The following is a 20,371-nucleotide window of genomic DNA, read 5'->3' as shown; positions in this document are numbered from 1 at the left end:
GATTTAGAAGAAACGCGTGATTGGTAATTCGCGTTTTTAAATGTACGTGAATTACCAGCCACGCGTTTCATCTAAATCGCGGTGATGAACTCACGCGATTTAGATTAAATCGCGTGCATGGTAAATCGCGTCTTTAGTCGTATATATAATTTTTCGGCCCTAATTTAAAACAAAACCACCCCGATTCTCCCTCCCACTCCGACTTCCAAAACCACGTCTTCTCAACTGCCGACTTCCTTCAACATCGATCAAGATCATCGTTCACTCAACATCGTTCCTCGTTCAACGTCATCGACTTTCCACTCTATTCGACATCATCGTCTTTTTCCGCCGTCTATTCGACATATTCCGGTAAGTTTAGGGCTTTCAGTGTTAGGGTTTAGGGTTTAGAAGTGTATTATGCCGTCTATATTGATTTATATTGATGTATTTAGGGTTTAGGGTTTGGTTCTCGTTTCGTTGATGTGTGTAAATGCTTTTAGTGTGTATATGACGAGTATTGTATCAATGTTCTTATTCTGCATGCATGCATTTCACGCTTATTCATTCATTTCTCGTTTAAGAAATGACATTTCCGTGTTTGTTATGTTCTTGTGAAGAAATGGTATTTCTGTGTTTTCTTTGACGGTGTAGGCTTAGGGTTTATCTGTTTTGTTGCTTTACTGCTTCATTTTCGTCTGTTCTTATTCTACTTTACTGCTTTACGTTTAATAGAATTTCAATGAGACAGGATGAGTTGTTGATCTAAGAAATGACACATCATATGCTTAATGTCTTTAGAACTGTCCATTACTGCACCTTAATGTATTACTGCACATTTACTGCACCTTAATCTATTAAGAAATTTGCAAGCATTTCTCAATGGTTAATTCGATTTGCTTATTCCCATCTTCTTCCTTGTTTTGTAGATGGAGTCCACTACAATACCCGAGTTTGCTGGGAGGGTATCCTGGAAAACCAATATGAGAAATATTGCTGCCAAGTTTGCCAAGATGAATCTAACTGAAAGGGTAGAGGAAACCCAATTCAGATTCTTATTCAAAGGGCACCCGTTACTGCGTTTCTCAGGAATGATTATACACCACATGCTCCTCAGGAAGTCCAGCTCAAATTCTATGGAGATGAAGTTCCTTGTGAATGGAGAAGAGCTGTGCTTCGGGATGAGGGAGTTTGCATTGGTTACAGGTCTCAATTTTGGGAGATTCCCTACGGAGCAAACAATTTTCAACCAGGTTGAAGAATCTCCAACTTTGGTTCTTAAATATTTTAAACGTATTCCACTTATTAGAATAGGAGACCTTCATTCAAAATTCCTGTCCTGCTCTGATAGGGAAGATGCATGGAAATTGGGGCTGGTATACATTGTTTCCCATTATCTCTTTGCCCTTGACCCGAGGAGGATAATAAATATGAAACTCTTCAGCATGGTCGATGACATCGACACCTTCCTCAATTTTCCATGGGGAAAGGTGGCCTTTAGAGCAACCATGAAGGGTTTGACCAAAGACCTTGATCGCTACAGGAAGCTGTATCTGCAGAAGAAGGATGCCGCCTCGGGGAAGAAGAACAAAGACAAAGACAAAGATGTCGATGTTTCTTATACCGTATATGGGTTCGCACTAGCCTTACAAGTGTGGACTTATGAGGTGATCCAAACGTTTGTCCCCAATCTTGCAATTAAAACGACGCTTCAAACTGAAGAGCCTGTCTGCCCAAGGATAATACAGTACAAATCAAAGAGGAAGAGCACTGCCTCTGATCTTCACACTGCCCTGCAAGGCACGATTGTTAAGAAAATGGAATTGTCTGAAGAAGAGAAGATCTTATATGCTGGGGATGACTTTGAAGATATGAGAGGTAATGTTTATGATGTCTTTTTTGATCTTGACTGCAGAAAGAGGAAATTTGGAGATATTGACGATGGAGTTCCTCATAAAAAAACTGTCACGAGGAAGAAAAGACAAATTACTCCAGCCAAAGACAAACCTTCCACAAGAAGAAGAACCCGCAACCCTGCCCCCAGCACCAGCACCAGCACCAGCACCAACAGCTCTTATTCTGTCGAGAGCGCCACGAGTAGAAAAGACGAAGAAGAAGAAGAAGACGAAGACGAAGACGAAGAATCCTCTCCCCCAACTCCAACAGCAACAACTCCCCACGATAGATGTAGATTTGATCAACTTTCGAAGGAGCTAAATGAATTCAAAACTGTAATGAGAAACGAAATAACTCTCTTCAAAACTGAAATGAGAAATGAAATAAGTCTCATCAAAACCGAAATGAGAGATGACATAATTCTCATTAAACGGATGTTAAAGCAACTACAACAAGGGGAGAAAAAGAAGGAGAATGAAGAAGAAAAGGACGAGGGGGATTTTGAGGTGAACATTGAGGACAATGATGTGGTGATTTTGGAGAAAGACAATGATGTGCTTGTGGAGGAGAATGAAGTTGAGGTATGTATTTCTTGCATTTCCTTGAATTTGGATAATTGGTGCATTTCTTGCATTTCGACTAATTGAAGGCTTTTCTGTTTATTGTAGGATGGACAGGAGGAAGACAATGATGTGCTGATTTTGGAGAAAGACAATGTTGGGCTTGTGGAGGATAATGAAGTTGAGGTATGTATTTCTTGCATTTCCTTGCATTTGTATAATTGGTGCATTTCTTGCATTTCGACTTATTGAAGGCTTTTCTGTTTATTGTAGGATGGACAGGAGGAAGACAATGTTGGGCTTGTGGAGAAAAACAATGTTGAGGAGGACAATGAAAATGAAGAGAAGACAGTTGAAGATGGTGTTAAAAATACTGAGGTATGCATTTCTTGCATTTGGTGCAATTCGCGCACTTTTCCTAATTCTTGCATTTGGACTAATTGAAGGGCTTTTCTGTTTATTGTAGGATGGACAGGAGAAAGACATTGTTGGGCTCTTGGAGAAAACCACTGTTGGGGAGGACAATGAAAATGAAGAGCAGACAGTTGAAGATGGGGAAAAAAATTTCGAGGTATGCATTTCTTGCATTTGGTGCAATTCGCGCACTTTTCCTATTTCTTGCATTTGGACTAATTGAAGGGTTTTTCTGGTTTTTGTAGGATGGGCCGTTGTTGGAGATGGAGAATGTTGGGAATTTGGAGGAGAAGACAGTTGAAGATGGGCAAAAAAATTTCGAGGTATGCATTTCTTGCATTTGGTGCAATTCGCGCACTTTTCCTATTTCTTGCATTTGGACTAATTGAAGTGCTTTTCTGGTTTTTGTAGGATGGGCTTTTGATGGAGATGGAGAAGACAGTTGAAGATGGGGAAAACAATACTGAGGTATGCATTTCTTGCATTTGGTGCAATTCGCGCACTTTGCCTATTTCTTGCATTTGGACTAATTGAAGTGCTTTTCTGGTTTTTGTAGGATGGGCTTTTGTTGGAAATGGAGAAGACAATTCAAGATGGGGAAAACAATACTGAGGTATGCATTTCTTGCATTTGGTGCAATTCGCACACTTTGCCTATTTCTTGCTTTTGGACTAATTGAAGGGCTTTTCTGGTTTTTGTAGGATGGGCTTTTGTTGGAAATGGAGAAGACAGTTCAAGATGGGGAAAACAATACTGAGGTATGCATTTCTTGCATTTGGTGCAATTCGCGCACTTTGCCTATTTCTTGCATTTGGACTAATTGAAGTGCTTTTCTGGTTTTTGTAGGAAATGGAGAATGTTGGGAATTTGGAGGAGAAGGTGGAGGAGCAGGTGGAGGAGCAGGTGGAGAAGCAGGTGGAGAAGCAGGTGGAAGATAATGAAGATGATGTTGAAGAGAAGGTTGAAGAGGAGGTGGAAGAGGAGGTGGAAGAGGAGGTGGAAGAGGAGGTGGAAGAGGAGGTGGAAGAGAAGGTTGAAGAGAAGGTGGAAGAGAAGGTGGAAGAGAAGGTGGAAGAGAAGGTGGAGGATAATGAAGATGAGGTATGCAATTCTTGAATTTGGACTAATTGAAGGGCTTTTGTTGCCTAATTCAATGATTTCTTTGTAGGTGGACGATGATTTCGTTGTGCAGAGGGGTAGGAAGGGGGTGCAGAGGGGTAGGAAGGGGGTGCAGAGGGTGGAGGATAATGAAGATGAGGTATGCAATTCTTGAATTTGGACTAATTGAAGGGCTTTTGTTGCCTAATTCAATGATTTCTTTGTAGGTGGACGATGATTTCTTCGTGCAGAGGGGTAGGAAGGGGGTGCAGAGGGGTAGGAAGGGGGTGTAGGTGGACAATTGAACAGGTATGATCTTTTACGAATTTACGAATCTCAAACATTTCCGAGGAATTTACTCTGACAGCACGCAGTCTCCACTTGCAATTCTTATCCAAACATTTCACAACCCAAAGTTCTTTTTTTGACTTCACCACTTTGAATTCAAAATGATTAGTCATGGCATATTTATATAACCTCAGCTGAAGTTCTTTTTTATTCTCAAACAAAGAACCGACTTCCAATCCGATTCCGGTACTTACTGCCTCATGTAAAGGATTTTCACTACTTGGTATGTTACTAGCAACCCATTCACTGCAGCTTGGTTGAGTACGAACAACAACATTGTTTTGTTGTGTACTAGGAACCCAAGAACCGCTTGGATTTGGATTGGTACTAGGAACCCAATCAGAACTACTAGGTTGGGTAATAGGAACCCAATCATCATCAGCATCATCCCCCACATTCAGACGCAAATGTTCATCTTCAATGTCATTTTCAAAGAAAACCTCACACTGCATCGGGAAGAGGTTGGGGTCATCAATTTCTGGAACCGCTACACTTTCTTGAGTTGGTAGTGACTTCTCTACTAAGGATACACACAATGGAGTGCGGTTGTGGACTGAAACTGCTTCATGTAAAAAGAACTCCACATCCACATCTTTTTTTATATCAGTTATATAAGAAAATTTGGCAATCATGCCAGGAGCATTATACTTGGCTTGAAGATATAAATCATATCTAGATTTGTCAACATCGGTAGCAGAATAAATTTGATCAACTAATTGGGCATAAGTAGAATTTTGGGGAACAATCATACCGCTGTTTGACTTTGCAGAAAAATGAGTAAGATCATCCGTAGTTTTCCACTCTCCATCAAAGTAAAGAAGTACAGGTACTTGAGCTGCAATTGAAAACAGTTCAACAACATCACAAGAATTGAAAACAGTTCAACAACATCACAAGAATTGAAAAAAGTTCAACAACATTACCATAACCGAGGAGAGTTTGCTTGTAGAGTTTCAGGAAATCCAATGCCGCAACTTTTTACCATAAGTTTGCTTCAATGAATCTAATGGGATAAGAGCTCCCTATCCAATAGGTCCATTGAAGCAAACTTGTGGTTAATTCTTGGAACATTGTATCTCCACGAAACATACCAGTAAACTCTACCTCAATACTAGAATAACAAGATAGTATTGAGTGAAATCAACTACACTATGCCAGCATGCAAACCCTAAACCTTAATACTAGAATAACAAGATAACTCAAGAACTGTGGAACTTAAACAACGTACTGATAAACAAATTCCAAGACAATAACTCAATAAGACTTTCTAAGAACTAAAACAAAGCTAATACCCAAATCAAGGCCTCGTTTGAGGAAGGGTTATTTAGATTTAATCAAATCATTTCAATCATCCACAAATTACCCTTACTTTATTTGAATAGCATTTTAAATATTAAATAAACATACCCATTTTGAGAACGAAGAGTAGTGGGTAAGCTGCTGCTGCTCGTGGTCGAGTTCTTCAGGGTATCGTGGTGTCGTCGTAGTCGTCCGCTGCTGCTGCTCGTGGTCGAGTTCTTCAGGGGAGGGTCGAGTCGGAGTGGCGAAAGCGAGAGAAGAGAGAAGGGGAAATTAAGGATTCGTGGTTTTGTTATAAATTAGGGCACAAAAATAATATATACGATGAAAGACGTGAATTGTTATTCACGTGTTTCATCTAAAACACGTGAATAAACTCACGCGTTTTAATGTGAAATGCATTCACGCGTTTCATCTAAAACGCGTGAGTTTATTCACGCGTTTTAGATGAAACACGTGAATAGCAACATTGTTCCTTGTTCCTTGTTGTTTGAGTTATGTGGCGAATATGCGTGAATAACAACATTGTTCCTTGTTGTTTGAGTTATGTGGCGAATAACAACATTGTTCCTTGTTCCTTGTTGTTTGATTATACACAATACGCGTGAGTTATGAGGATAAGTTATGATATTGTTAACATAAGTAATAAACCATAAATAGAAGAATATTCAGTAATATAAACCACCATAAATCATAAATATCCAAATTAAGTATTGTTATAAACCATAAATATCATAAATAACCCATAAATAGAAGAAGAACAATAAGTCTAAACAACTCCAAATTAAGTAAGCAAATGCTGCAAATCACAAGCAGCAACAGATTGAAGCAACTTTGTATGAGGAACAACATGTTCATCCAATATGCATGACATAGCAGGCGCTGTCTCAAAAAGCCAATTGTCGGGGAGAACATCAAAATCCTTTTCAATTGATCGATACCTGCTGTCTATCTCGAAGTATACTATTATAGTTTTCGCATCCCTTGGCTCAGCAAATGGATAATCTGGATTATCTGATTCTTTAATACTACCACCTCCAGCAACTATTAACTCAATGAGATCCTGTTTGTAAAGTGTGTTGAAATTCCCTACAAATATAAAAATGTAACCGTCGAACAGTTTCGAACGCTGAAAAACCAACAAAGAAGATAATTTCAGTTATCATGCAAAATAAGAAAAAGTACAAATAGGAGGAATAAGACCAAACTCACATTATTCAACAACAGAAGTCTGCATTTTCTAGGACCACCTTGGGCTCCATGATTATCATGTTTAACCTCATAAGGTTCCTCATCAACACAGTTTTCGGTTTTCAATGATGATTTTATCCCTAAACAAAACAATTTTTAAACTAATTTAACAGACATATGTATGAAAATAATCGTGTTAACAAAGACTCACAATCAATAGTAAGGACCCATTTCCCGTTCAGAATTGCCTTCAATACTTTTTGAGTTCGGCCGCATGCACCATTGGGATCAGTGTAAGCAATAACATGGGTTACATCTTCTCTCCACTTCGGAGACACCCTTGCACCAAAAGTGCGAGCAAATTCAACTATCAACAACTCTGTAAAACAATAATATAATGGTTATTACATACAAAACTAGTTAATATGGACATAGTAGAGAGAATAGAACATACATTATTTTCAGGTGATAATTGATTGGGACATAAGGTCATAACAGTGTTTGTTGCCTGCATATTATAAAAAAAAGGAGTTGAACGAACTAAGAAAACCATTTTATTAACAACCATTTTATTACATACCATTTTGTTGAACGAACTGAGAAAACCACAACGGCAGCTCCTGATCTAAATATTACAATATCCATCATTACAAACAGCAGAATATACATCAATAGCTAACCATACAATATTCATGTAATTGAAAATCAACAATCAATCAGTATATATAGGAAAACCAACAATCAATCAGTATATATGAAACGGCATAATATACATCAAAACCAAACCTTTAACCCTAAATACAACAATATCCATGAATATAAATGGCAGAATATACATCGAAACCTAACCCTAAACATAAATACTATAATATCTATCAATATAAAAGGCAAAATATACATCGAAACCTAACCCTAAACCTAAATACATCAATATCCATTATAAACGGCATAATATACATCAAAACCAAACCCTAAACCTAAATACATCCATATAAATGGTAGAATATACATCGAAACCTAACCCTAAACCCAAATACTTAGATATACATAGGAAACAACATAATATACATCAAAAACAAACCTTTAACCCTAAATACACCAATATCCATGAATATAAACGGTATAATATACATCGAAACCTAACCATAAACCCAAAAACTTCGATATACATAGGAAACGACATAATATACATCAAAAACAAACCTTTAACCCTAAATACATCCATATACATGAATATAAACGGTAAATATACATCAAAACCTAAGTCTAAACCTTAAGCCCTAAACTGACCTGATGATGTTGAAGAACGATGATGTTGGAAGGATCCCGATGATGTTGAGGAACGATGATGTTGAGGAACAATGATGTTGAGGAACGCTGATGTTGATGAACGATGATCTTGATGGATGTGGGAATGGAAAGTCGGCCGCAGTCGGAGTGGGAGGGAGAATCGGGGAGGTTTTGTTTAAAATTAGGGCTGGAAAATTATATATACGACTAAAGACGCGATTTACCATGCACGCGATTTAATCTGAATCGCGTGAGTTCATCACCGCGATTTAGATGAAACGCGTGGCTGGTAATTCACGTACATTTAAAAACGCGAATTACCAATCACGCGTTTCTTCTAAATCGTGGTGATGAACTCACGCGATTTAGATTAAATCGCGTGATTGGTAATTCGCGTCTTTGAGCGTAAAAAATGGCGCCGAAGGGGTATTTCTGACATTTCGCAGGGCAAAAGGGCCCTTTTTGCCAACATTAGTAGGCGTGGGCCCTTTTTGGAATTTCCCCTGTTATGGGGGCCATTTCATCAAATTTCCCTAATTTAAGTTCCAATAATTTATTAAAATTTTAAAAAATTCTTAAATTTGATTTTATCTGAAAACGTTTTAAATCGTTTTAAATTAAAAAGTTAAAGCTGGATTAGATTTGTCTCAGATTTATGGGAAGTAAAACTAATTCTCAACCAAAATAAAAAATAATAACCAATCATATATATATATATATTTATATATACACGTAATTTAATTTTTTTTAATACGGTTTAAATGAGCTTTAAATGAGCGTGATTAATGTTTTAAATCTTGACAAATAAATTTAATATTTTGTGTTTCATTTCTCCTTAAATTTATTTTGATTTAATTAATATTTTAATAATTTTTTAAAAATTAAATAGTTATTCTTTATTTAATTTAATAAATTTTATTTTAGTTTGATCTTATGACCGATCTAACTAAATAAACATTTAATTGTCAACTCACGGTTGGATATTTTGAAAAACAGACCACTATTATTAAAATGATATTTTCAATGAAAACTGATTAAACCAAATCTATTACACTCATATAAACTAGACCATCATCAATTTTAAAACAAATAATACTAGGAACAAGATAAATAATTAACTAGCTGGAAATATAATTGAAGAATAGAAACAATTGTTAATTAATTAATGCCCTCATTTACAAAATTGATTTTATCCATTAAAAGATAAATATTTTCCTTTTTTTTCTATGAAAAATATTGTTCTTGAGTGACATTAACTATGCCTACAATCATGAACCAAGAGGATTTTTTATTGAGAGTGAGAGGATAAGTTTATAAAAGTTGTCATCACATGACACATATGGTGATGCAATTGCAAAGATTCCATAGCCCATGCCACTCAAATACCTATTTTTTATTTAAATATTAATTCTTTCCTAACAAAAAAAAAACTCATTTCATGTTAACACATTTTTAATAGAAAAATGTTATTAATTAGTCTATTACATATTAAACACTTTCTATTTATTTAAATGTAATTTTGTAACATTTAAAAGCAACTTCTTATTATAAAATAAGAAAAAAATATATTAATTGTTTGCAAATAATTCATCATGTCACCCAAACAGCTACATGATGTTTTACTTCATATACACACAATTAATTGCACATGCGCATGCACTATATTTTTGCTCATTCTATGCAGTATGCACAAACATATTTCAACATTAGTCTTACCTTATATATGAAAACATTATATTATACATTAATACTATTTTTTAATTTTTTTTTTGAACTTTATAATTTTGTCACTAACACTAGAATATATTATTGCAGATAATCAAGAGTCAAGACACGCCTCCCCTGTTTTGAGTAAGATTAGACATAATATTTTATATTATATATGTTACTTGATGATCATCAATGATCAATTAATTGTAATTAATTTATTCTTGATTTCTTGAATCTGTTCAAATATACAAAATTGTGTACATAACATGTTAGAAGAAGCAGCTGATGAGAATGGGTACCCAAAAACATGATATCTGCAAGTATTCTCGGACGAGACCGGGGATGAATAATTTCAAATCGAGTCTGGGGTTGGAGTTAGACAGTAAACAACAGAAAATATATGTTGGTTCCGATTCTTGAACATGTAAGTGGTTGATAATCAGCCTCAAAATATATTAGAATTATCCTAAGGAATATTTATAACTTTCATATTTTCCTGCATCTCTTATATGTACGTTTAACCTTCTTTTGTATGATTTTTCGTTCTTATAATTCAAGTTGACAAAGATAAAATTGAGGAGATAAATATCATATTATCGGTTATTTGGGGTATACGTGATAATACTCGTGTTATTGGGAATGATAATTGAATATGAGGTACTTTTTGGATATTAAAATCAGGTACAAAATTGGATACCATTACTAACAAATGAGTAATGTGTACTAATTGCTATCCTTAATACTTCTTTTTAAATGTTTGTGATCATATATTTTGACATATTTGAATTCGAAATTAAAAGTTAAATTTGAATTAATAAATGTTCGATAATTTAAAAAATATAACTTTTTTATTCGAATATTGATTTAAATAAGATAATATTATAAACCTAACTTATTATACATATATTTGTTAATAATTTTTTTTCAACCTGAAAATGAGATTGTGAGAGTATATTCAATTAATAACATATATAATTTGTTGCATGACAACAAATAGTAATGCAAAAAACCATACCCTTTTAGGTTATAATTAATGTTTTAGAAGCTATTTAGAGAATGATATACATTTTTTCATAATTTAGAGTAAGGGGAGGAAGAGATGTCAGAAAAAATCATGTGAAGAGGAAATGGCTGTGGGGGCAATTAATCCTCATACTCCACCAACCCTAATTACTCATCTTTGATCTCCAACTAAAGCAACCACAACTTTCTACCCACCCAAATACCCTAGTTCATTCTCTATTATGAATCTCTTAATTACATTCAATTTATTCCATGTTTACTTTTATATCTTATTTCAAAATGTAATCTTATTTGCATATCTATAGCTATGGGGAATAGTTAAAACTTCCATGAGGATTTTCAATAAAAAAAAAAAATTGTCACATTCAAATGTTCTTTTTGATGGCTATTAAAGTTTGCAAACAAAATCAAAAAAATTGAACCGAGTCGATAAAAACTGACCGAACTAATTATATACATATTTTGATATTTTTTAATAAAAAAATTTCTAGCTTAGTGTTAAATGATTAACATAAAATTATTTTTGATTGAGAGTTCAAATCTTGATCAAACCAAGTTTAACTGTTACTACGAAAATTAAACCCCAGATAAAAGGTTGGATTGTATTTATTTTTTTAATAAGTTTTTGTTTGTGAAAAACATAATAAATTGATGTAAATTGGAATAAGAAGAGTCAAATGGCTTAACATAATTATGATAAGTTTTAACTCTTTGAAATTATTTTAAAATTAAATATTTTTTATATTTAATTACTTAATCAAAATATTAAAATATTTTTTTTATCCAAAAATAATTCATATTTTAAAAACCTAAAAAAAATAAAATTATTCAAATAACAAAAATCCAAATATTGTCTTAACATTATAAATCCAAATATTTTCACAAGTCATAACAATATATAATTCAAACTTATTTTGTTTTTTTTAATATTCGGAGTAAAAAAAAAAAAAATTCAAATGCTGTGTGCTGGTTTCCACTGTAACGCAGCGCACGTTATCACATGGGGTCTCTCTTACACGTGTTATGATACATATACGTATACGTCACCTTCTCCCGGCAAACTCTGCTTTATCGATTCTCTCTCTCTTCTCAACCACTTTCTCTCTCTAAAACTTCATCTTCTCCGATGAGCTCCATTCCAGATCCCGGCGGCGTATTTGACGACAAGCCGCCGATTTCATCTTCTCCGATGACCAGTTTTGACGACTTTCAACGACAAGCGTCTCTCATGACGAGTTGCACTCTGTTATGGAAAGAACTCTCCGATCATTTCTCCTCTCTCGAGCAAGACCTTCAGAGAAAATCCGACGCGATCAAGCGAAAGATCACTAACCTAGATAATCAGACGAAGGAATCACTCGATTTCCTCGAGAAACGAGAAACTACTATCGACGGTTCATTATCAATTGCGTTTGAGAAAATGAAAGCTGCAGTTACATCTCTGAATAGTACAACACTCGAAGAAGATGATGATTGTATTGTTATTGGAGGAGAGGTTGATAATGGAGAAGGTTTGCTTTTGAAATTACGTTGTTTCTGTACTAGAATGGATTCAAATGGTTTTTGGGGGTTTGTGATCGTGAGGAAGAAAGAATTAGAGTTAATGAGGGCTCAAATGCCGTCGGCTTTGTCTTTATGTGTTGATCCGGCTAGGTTTGTATTGGAGGCGATTTCTAAGGTTTTTCCAGTGGATAAGAGAACGGAGAAGAATGATAGATGGAATGATTTAGGTTGGGCGTGTGTTTTGATACTGGAATCATTGATTCCAGTAATGGTTGATCCGTTTATTGGAAATTTACGGATGTTGGTGACTCCTATGATGAAGGAAAGAGCTAAAGATATAGCTGAGACATGGAAGTTAAGCTTGGATGAACGTGGAGGGATTGAAAACGTTAAAACTCCTGACGTACACACGTTTCTGCAGCATTTGGTGACTTTTGGTATTGTTAAGAAGGAAGATTTTGATTTGTATAGGAAACTTGTTATGGGTTCTGCTTGGAGGAAGCAAATGCCTAAGCTTGCTGTTTCACTTGGATTGACTGATCAAATGCCGGGTAATCTTCACTCACTTCTTGTTTTAACTGTTTTCAAGTCTTTCTTTTAATCTTTATGTTTGTAATGGTTTGGACAGAGATGATTGAAGAACTGATCGGTAAAGGACAGCAAGTTGATGCAGTTCATTTCACATATGAAGTTGGTCTTATAGACAAGTACCCACCAGTCCCTCTTCTTAAAGCATTTCTCAAAGATTCAAAGAAATCTGCAAATTCAATCTTGGAAGATCATAACAACAACTCCGGCAGCCGAGCTGCTGTGGCCAAGAAGGAGCAGTCAGCGCTTAGGGCTGTTGTAAAGTGCATTGAGGAATACAAGCTAGAAGATGAATTCCCACCAGAGAATCTGAAGAAACGCATTGACCAGCTGGAGAAGACAGTGAAGAGTGAGAGAAAGAGGCCGGCCACTGTCCCTGCTAATAAGAGAACAAGAGCAAGCAGTGGAGGTCCTATGCCGCCGGCTAAGGCTGGCCGGTCTACAAATGCATATGTCTCGTCTTTCCCTGTTGCCCCAGCTTTCATCAAATCTCCATCTCCTATCCATTACCCAGTTTCTCCCTTGATGTATGGAAGTAGAAGCAGCCCTCCTGGGGCTCTGCCTGTGACTGGTTATGGTTGTTACTCGCCGGAATCATACCAATTTGCTCCACCTCCTCCTCCTCCATTGAACTATTCCCCATACGGTGGTGGTGGGTATATGGCAGCTATCTACCAACAGGCTTACTATCGATAGACATGATGACTACTGATGATAATATAAAAGGTAACTTCCTTAAGAAATAATCTCTATTATTAATGGTAGCTGCTGTAGTTTTGTTTTTAATGGGGAACTTAAAATCTTGTGTTTTTCTCTGCTAATGTTGGTTATAGACTAAGTAGAAGAAGAACAAAGGTGATTAGTAGTATGATCAGTTGTAGTATCTCACTTTTAACAATGGAATGAATGAGAAACTATGATGATGAATTGATGATGATGGGCATAGTTTTGTTGTCACTGTTAGTTATTCCTTTTGGGTCTGGTAAAAAAGAAAGCTGTTTTTGAGAATTGAAGCTTTATTTTTTACTTTGAGGAAAGATGATGGGTGACAGGGTTTGGCATCCAAGGAAGAGAAACTCTTTAATGGTGTGTACTATGCTCTGCCCTGTTCTTACTTATGTCTTATCTTTGTCTGATTCTGCCCCTTTAGGTATCCAATGTTTTTCTTCTCTACCATGAATTAGTATCTTCAAAATGAAATTAGGGTTTCACTTTTAATCATATCTAAGGATATAGTTGATCAAAATTAGGTTTAGGGAAGTTAAAACCATAGTCAAACCTCATCTCATGTAAATGTTAATTCTCATCAAAACTATTACAAATATTTGATTGTTTATTTGTTTCCAACTTTAGAAAGGAAATTAATTAATAGCCGTTATATATTTCCATGTCAGTTAAATATACATATAACCCGCCAACTGTTCCATTGTAAGTAGACATGAAAACAGTTGACTAGACCATGCCAAAATTCAAAACACACTAAACCAAACCCGATTATCATATCCCTATGTTTATGGGTTATCCATCTTCCCCTCGTTCATTCTCGCCGCTGCCGCCAAGGATGACCCCACCCCGCCTGGATGAGTTGTCGAGTTCGGGTTGTTCTTCAACTCCGCCATCACCACTTCCTCCGCGTCCTCCCTCGTCGCCGCCTTGTCAACCGACAGTCTCCTCGTCACCGCCTCCATCAAAATATCAATAGTTATAGTTATACTTTAAAACCCAAATAATTGTAATTCAATTGATGTTTACCCTTAGTACAGCACTAAGTTTTATCTTATCATCTTCACAAGTCACCCCCGCATTATAAGCTGCAGCCGATTGAGCCGTGGCTGAAACTCCGCCAGGCTTCATGATGTTTCTACCGGTGGCCCTCGCCTCCGCCTCATGGATTGCAGCTGCGTCGCTCTTTTCCACCGGCTTGTTTCCGGCAATCTGCGTAGTCAACTCCAGTGCCTCTCCTATAGTAATCGGCCCGGCCACCTCTTCTTGTGAGGAGGTTGATTGATAGTATTGTCCCACAACCTATATTCAAAATTAAATATATCTTTGTGAAGAACTAGCCTAACACCCGAGAATGTTTAGAAAATATACCTCTCCGGCAACTGATTGAGTTATGACACGAGATGTGACGGTGACTCCTTCGGCCTCAAGAGAATCGGTAACATCTTCGACACCGATTCTTTCATTGGTTGTAGCAGCGGCCTGCATGGCGGAGGCCGGAAAGCCTTTCTGATTCCGGCTAAAGACGCACGTCTCAGCTGCCTGCATCATAGCTGCATCTTGCGGTTTGATAAGCTCATCGGATAGATCGTATTTGACGGCCTCCTCCTTCTCGTCTGGCCGGTGTGGTTGTTCTTGACTCATGTTTGTTAGATGACGTAGTTTTTATTTTTTTTATGTAGTAATTTGGAAGAAACAAGGATGAAATTATTGAAATGAAAAAAGCATAGTTTATATTTTAGGTGAAGGGGCAAAATTGTTGACACGTGGATAACAAATATGAAACGTGTTGTGATCTTAAATGCATTAAGTTGACACGTGGTGAAAAGATAGGGATTTCACAGCCATGTCATTAGCGGCGTATGACACCTGTCCTAATGCAAGATTATAATCTTATTATAACCTTTTATTTTCTACTATATTTTGATAGACAAAAGATTATTATTTTTAAGAAAGCTAGAAGAGTCCCTATATATATATAAATATATATATCAAGCCACAACTTTAAATAATTAAAAAAAATAGTATTTTTAAGATATAATTCAATTATTAATTTGTTTAAGGTAAGAAAAAAAAAATAAAAAAAAAATTAGTGAGAATTGAACCAGATTATCACTAGTGAGTTAAAATAAATTAAGACAAAATAATTCAAATATAAAGCATTGTCAATACAAAACTTACCCATATAGCTCGTTTGATCTTAATTATTTGGAGATAAAAACTGAGTTAAAAAAAAGTCAGTTTGATATGATTCCGAATTTTTTTTATGTATATTATTTAAATATTTTTATATTTAATAAATAATAAAATATTTAAATAATAAATAATTTAATATTTTGTTTAATAAATAGAATGATTTGATTTAGGAGTAAAATCCCAAATAACTCATATGAGACAAGCCCATAACGAGGTCTACGCCAATTATAGTATGGCAAAACAAAAAAAGGCGTATGTTTATGTTCGAGCAGTTCTTAGCATTCTGTCCTTCCCCAAGCAAAAACTAACGACAAACACAGCACGTTCCTAAGGGCTCGGTGGATACAAACACAGCACGTTCCTAAGGGCTCGGTGGATTCAGGGGCAGCCCGTAACATATACCCGATAGAGGCCTTAACACAAGCCCAATAGAAGCCTCAGAAGGCACTTTGTTGCCACTGCAAAACCCTCAACAACTTACTTCAAAATGAGCCCGACTTGCGGTTGATTGATTATAAGAAACTGATAGCTTCACAAATTAAAAAATAAACTAAAATCTTACATTTTAAAATTCAAAACTTGATTCAAATCATTTAAGTTGTTTTGAGTCTAAATGAGTTAAGTTTAACTTAATTGATTAGAACCCCCAAACTACTAACAATTTAGGTTATGTTAGAGCAAATAGATTGAGTGAACTTATAAGTTATCAATCAAAATAACATTCTGTTAGGCCTACGCATCAAGGGCCTCGGTCCTAAAATAAATTCCAGCAACCTTTATCGACACCCGAAAACACACCTTACGAAACAAGTCGTAACACATTCATTTCAAGATCTTGAGTCTTGACCCTCTCTATAACCTGAAACTTATTGCCTTAATCCAATGAAAAACAACAGATTCGAGCAGAGACATACTAGATTACAAGATTTGTATACATATATAAATCCTGTTTATTTATTGCTGTACCATGCTAGCAGCCTCCAACCCATTACCTACAAATTCAATTGATCATATATAACCCACAAATTACACCTCAAATCAAATGATCAAAATCTGGGGATATTGAGATATATACCATCTGGGTCGAAGAAAAAAGCTTGCTTTATGCTCCCATCTGGTAAACTCCTTTGATTAACTTCAATTCCCCTCTCCTGTTATAAAAAAACCCAAATCATCTTCTCAAATATAATCCATATTACAGATAAAACATAAAACAAGAAGAAAGGAACCTTAAGGGTTTGAACAAAAGAGTCAAAATTTGGTACAGAGAAACAGAGGTGATGTCCTCTAGGGAGATGTTTTGGATCCTTGATAACAGAACTGGATTCGGAGCTCCATGGTCCTTCTGGAAGCTTCGTAACTGGATCCCTTTCTATTAGATGAAGCATCGTATCACCCAATTTCAGCCATATAACCTCGAATTCGAACTTGGGATTCTCTATTCTTTCAAACCCGAATATCTATATAAACCCGATTCAAATTTCATCATATGCATGGATAGAAAAAAGGAGAAAATTGAAATACATACATACCTCTTGATAGAAATTGGCGAGACGTTTGACATCCGATGATTCTCTTGATATGTGGTTAAGGTATGTTGTCTTTGCTGCCGCCATTTTCAGTGTCTGTAACAGCAGCCACCAGCTAGGGTTAGAATAATTAGGGTAACTATTAACTAGAAGAGATGAGATAAGGATACCCCAGATTTGAAGGACAATCAGCTTACAACTATAATATCTGGCGTCTTTAATTGAAATGGGAACTACTGTGATATGAGAAAAATTAAAATTAATAAAAAAATAAAGACTTTAGGTCACTTGTCAGGCATCTACTTATAAGTTATAACAAAATATATATATATATATATATATATTAAAAAAAATAAGTAAAAAAATTTATTTCTTTCTTACAAAATCCTAAGACCTAATAAAATTATTATAACATTTAAATAATTTTACAAACTAAACCAAATTAGTTATGTTAAATTTTATAAAAAAAGATTAATGCTGTCATTATAACCAAAAAAAAAAAATATTTAATAAAAAAATAGTAACAAAATTTTTCTCGACTAGATCCCAAATTTAAATTTTGAGGTCGGTCCTGGACTTATACACACCAAAAGATGAACGTACACGAAATTTTCAAGAAAACAACTGTTTTATCGACTTTTCAGAACGAATTTTAGCTAGTGTCATAATATTGACGTTATAAAGTGCTATAATTTCTTTTTTCACTAAAAGATAATTTCAGTCTATAATATTTGTTGCTTCAATTCAAACATCCTAACAACTATAACTTTTGATATCATCTATAAAAATTTTATACAGTTTGGCATATGATTTTTTTTAATAAATTTTATAATTTACACGAAATATATAATAAAATATATAATAAGATAAAAAAAAGTTAGGGACTTGTTTTTATATTTGTTCATGTTTATATAGATAGCAAAATGTCCTAACAAAATATTCAGCTCTTTCCCGATTAGAACTCATTTTCAATTCCTTGATGTGTTCTTTCAATCACATTTCTATTCCAACGAAGTTTCGATCATCATCAAAGAGTAAATTTCTTCGGTGTTCACTTCATTTCATAGTGATCGGGATGATTTAGGTGTTAGGAAAAATTTCACCATGTGACTTTGGTTATATTATCCCATTATTATTGGTGGTTAAATTGACTTTTCTCAAAAATATCAAAAGATTGTGTTGATAGTATGTTTGCAGGGGTGAATATACGTTGAGGAGCCCATCTCGAACTTTTTTTCTAAGGTATAGAAATGTGACCTGACTCTTTAATTTCTTAGTTTAATTCAATATTTGTTTACCTAATTATTAAAAAATAACAAAACCTACATTTATTCATTTGTATTATTCATAATTTTCTCGTTATTTTTTAAGTTTACTCTAATTTATTTTTTAAGTTCACCCTAACTTAAATTTCTGGATCCATCCATTTTTGTTAAGTTATTCATTTCCTACTATACTAAAACATTATTCAAATTTTATGAAACAACCATTACACTCAACATGTTGCCGGTTGTTTGGTCTTTATTTTTATTATACTTAGTGTCTTTGAAATATTTGAATTTCTCACGTAAATCACCCCTCACTATTTAAATAATATTATCACTTCTCACTCTCAAATCTCAATTACTTAATTTTCTACACGTGTTTTGATTAAATATGAGTGGTAGCATAATTTATTTCACAACAAAATAAAATATTCTCCTACTTTGTAGTGAAACCAAAGTTATTTTGAATAGAAAGATTGTTTTATTTTCTTTATAATTTTGTTTGTTTATATAGTATTTAATAAATCAGTTCATTTTTATTTTCTTGAAAACATCATTTTATAAATAAATTTTAAAGAAAGAAAAGAGTGTAGAAAGCAAACCAGTTTCACTTAGTAATGAAATAAAAAATCAGTCAAATTAAATGTATCAACAACAAAATACAATTTTATATTATAATAAACAAAATTAATTGAGGTACTCTACATTACTATATCCACTCAGTTTTCTAACTTTAGTCACTTTGTTTATATCAATGTTCCATTTTGTAAAAAAAAAAAAAAAAACTAATTAGTGAAGGTATTAAGAAAAAAAATCCTATTGTCAATATGTGTAATTTCAATTATTTTAATGTTTTTCCAAATCTCATCTTTTTTTATTTCTTCTGACTATATATTTGTGTTTTCATTCATTAAAACATTAGAAGTTTGCTAATTTGAATGTAATATATATATATATATATATATATATATATATATATATATATATATATATATATATATATATATATATATATATATATATATATATATATATATATATATATATATATATCATAAAACAAAATAATTTTTGTGGTCTTTCTTTTAGGTGTAGGGAAATCTATATATACATATATATATATTTTACTTTTAAAAGTCTTTAAAGCTTAAGAAAATTAATTAATGAGAACGAATTAAATATATTTTTTTTAATTAAGGAGAGCTAACATAACACCTTATAGACATGAATCCCATTTCAATTTAAAGCGTTTTCAGATGAAATTGAACTCGTGACATTTTGGTATTTTAAATCGACTCTTACAACTGGACTACATTGGTGGGTTATCAACTATATCTAAACGTATTATTTAATTTTACAAAGATTTGTTTCATGAATCATTTCGGGTTAGACCAAAGCTAAATAACATTAGTTTTGCATCTATAAATACAAATGAAAATGCATGTTGGAAGCTCATTTCTATATCGAGGAGGTGGATGCGGCAATAATGGATTATGGTAGTGATAAGTTTCTCGGGAGCGACGATTTTACTTTGTTTTTTTTTAAAAGCTCGGGTGTTCCTTAAGGCTGATATTAAGGCGGATATGAATCATTTCTACCAATTTTCATCTTTTGAGAAATGCTGGAATTCTACGTTGACTGTCCTAATTCATAAGGCAGCTGGAATTATCGACGTGATGAATTCTCGACCCATCACTTTGGTTACGTCATTTTATAATATTATCTCGAAATGTTTGGCAAACAAGATTGCGTGGAGTTT

General features: G+C 34.3%; 3 protein-coding genes across 4 annotated transcripts; 1 reads left to right on the top strand and 2 right to left on the bottom strand.

The window, feature by feature from the left end:
* Nucleotides 1–11,879: 11,879 nt before the first annotated feature.
* LOC124937512 (FRIGIDA-like protein 4b) lies at nt 11,880–13,856 on the top strand. The gene is made up of 2 exons (XM_047477778.1): nt 11,880–12,862; nt 12,940–13,856. Exons 1-2 carry the CDS (start codon nt 11,935–11,937, stop codon nt 13,593–13,595), a joined length of 1,584 nt encoding a protein of 527 aa, XP_047333734.1. The 5' UTR covers nt 11,880–11,934; the 3' UTR covers nt 13,596–13,856.
* A 554-nt stretch (nt 13,857–14,410) lies between these two features.
* On the bottom strand, nt 14,411–15,266 carry LOC124939422 (late embryogenesis abundant protein D-34-like). Its single transcript, XM_047479899.1, has 3 exons — nt 14,994–15,266; nt 14,652–14,924; nt 14,411–14,581 (listed from the first exon to the last, which is right to left on the bottom strand). Exons 1-3 carry the CDS (start codon nt 15,264–15,266, stop codon nt 14,411–14,413), a joined length of 717 nt encoding a protein of 238 aa, XP_047335855.1.
* A 1,402-nt stretch (nt 15,267–16,668) lies between these two features.
* On the bottom strand, nt 16,669–17,561 carry LOC124937514 (glyoxylase I 4). 2 transcript variants are annotated; one of them, XM_047477781.1, is made up of 5 exons: nt 17,518–17,561; nt 17,351–17,443; nt 17,048–17,278; nt 16,894–16,969; nt 16,669–16,810 (listed from the first exon to the last, which is right to left on the bottom strand). In XM_047477781.1, exons 2-5 carry the CDS (start codon nt 17,432–17,434, stop codon nt 16,773–16,775), a joined length of 429 nt encoding a protein of 142 aa, XP_047333737.1. In that variant the 5' UTR covers nt 17,435–17,443; nt 17,518–17,561; the 3' UTR covers nt 16,669–16,772. The 2 variants fall into 2 exon arrangements, with proteins under 2 accessions (XP_047333737.1, XP_047333736.1); XM_047477780.1 differs by lacking the exon at nt 17,518–17,561 and having other exon boundaries at nt 17,351–17,511.
* Nucleotides 17,562–20,371: the final 2,810 nt, after the last annotated feature.

The sequence above is a fragment of the Impatiens glandulifera genome, chromosome 5 (genome assembly GCF_907164915.1).
Source record: "Impatiens glandulifera chromosome 5, dImpGla2.1, whole genome shotgun sequence".
Classification (NCBI taxonomy): Eukaryota; Viridiplantae; Streptophyta; class Magnoliopsida; order Ericales; family Balsaminaceae; genus Impatiens; species Impatiens glandulifera.
Note: the sequence above shows the minus strand (reverse complement) of the source record. Positions and strands in the feature narration are given on the sequence as shown.

Excerpts from the sequence above, each read along its gene's own strand:
- LOC124937512 (XM_047477778.1), top strand. The coding sequence starts at position 11,935 with ATGAGCTCCATTCCAGATCCCGGCGGCGTATTTGACGACAAGCCGCCG. Across the intron at positions 12,863-12,939 it reads ATTGACTGATCAAATGCCGG|AGATGATTGAAGAACTGATC; the intron begins GTAATCTTCACT and ends TGGTTTGGACAG.
- LOC124937514 (XM_047477781.1), bottom strand. The coding sequence starts at position 17,434 with ATGGCGGCAGCAAAGACAACATACCTTAACCACATATCAAGAGAATCA. Across the intron at positions 16,970-17,047 it reads CTTTTGTTCAAACCCTTAAG|GAGAGGGGAATTGAAGTTAA; the intron begins GTTCCTTTCTTC and ends TTTTTATAACAG. Across the intron at positions 16,811-16,893 it reads TTTTTTCTTCGACCCAGATG|GTAATGGGTTGGAGGCTGCT; the intron begins GTATATATCTCA and ends TTGAATTTGTAG.
- LOC124939422 (XM_047479899.1), bottom strand. The coding sequence starts at position 15,266 with ATGAGTCAAGAACAACCACACCGGCCAGACGAGAAGGAGGAGGCCGTC. Across the intron at positions 14,925-14,993 it reads CTCAATCAGTTGCCGGAGAG|GTTGTGGGACAATACTATCA; the intron begins GTATATTTTCTA and ends TTTTGAATATAG. Across the intron at positions 14,582-14,651 it reads AACTTAGTGCTGTACTAAGG|GCGGTGACGAGGAGACTGTC; the intron begins GTAAACATCAAT and ends ATTTTGATGGAG.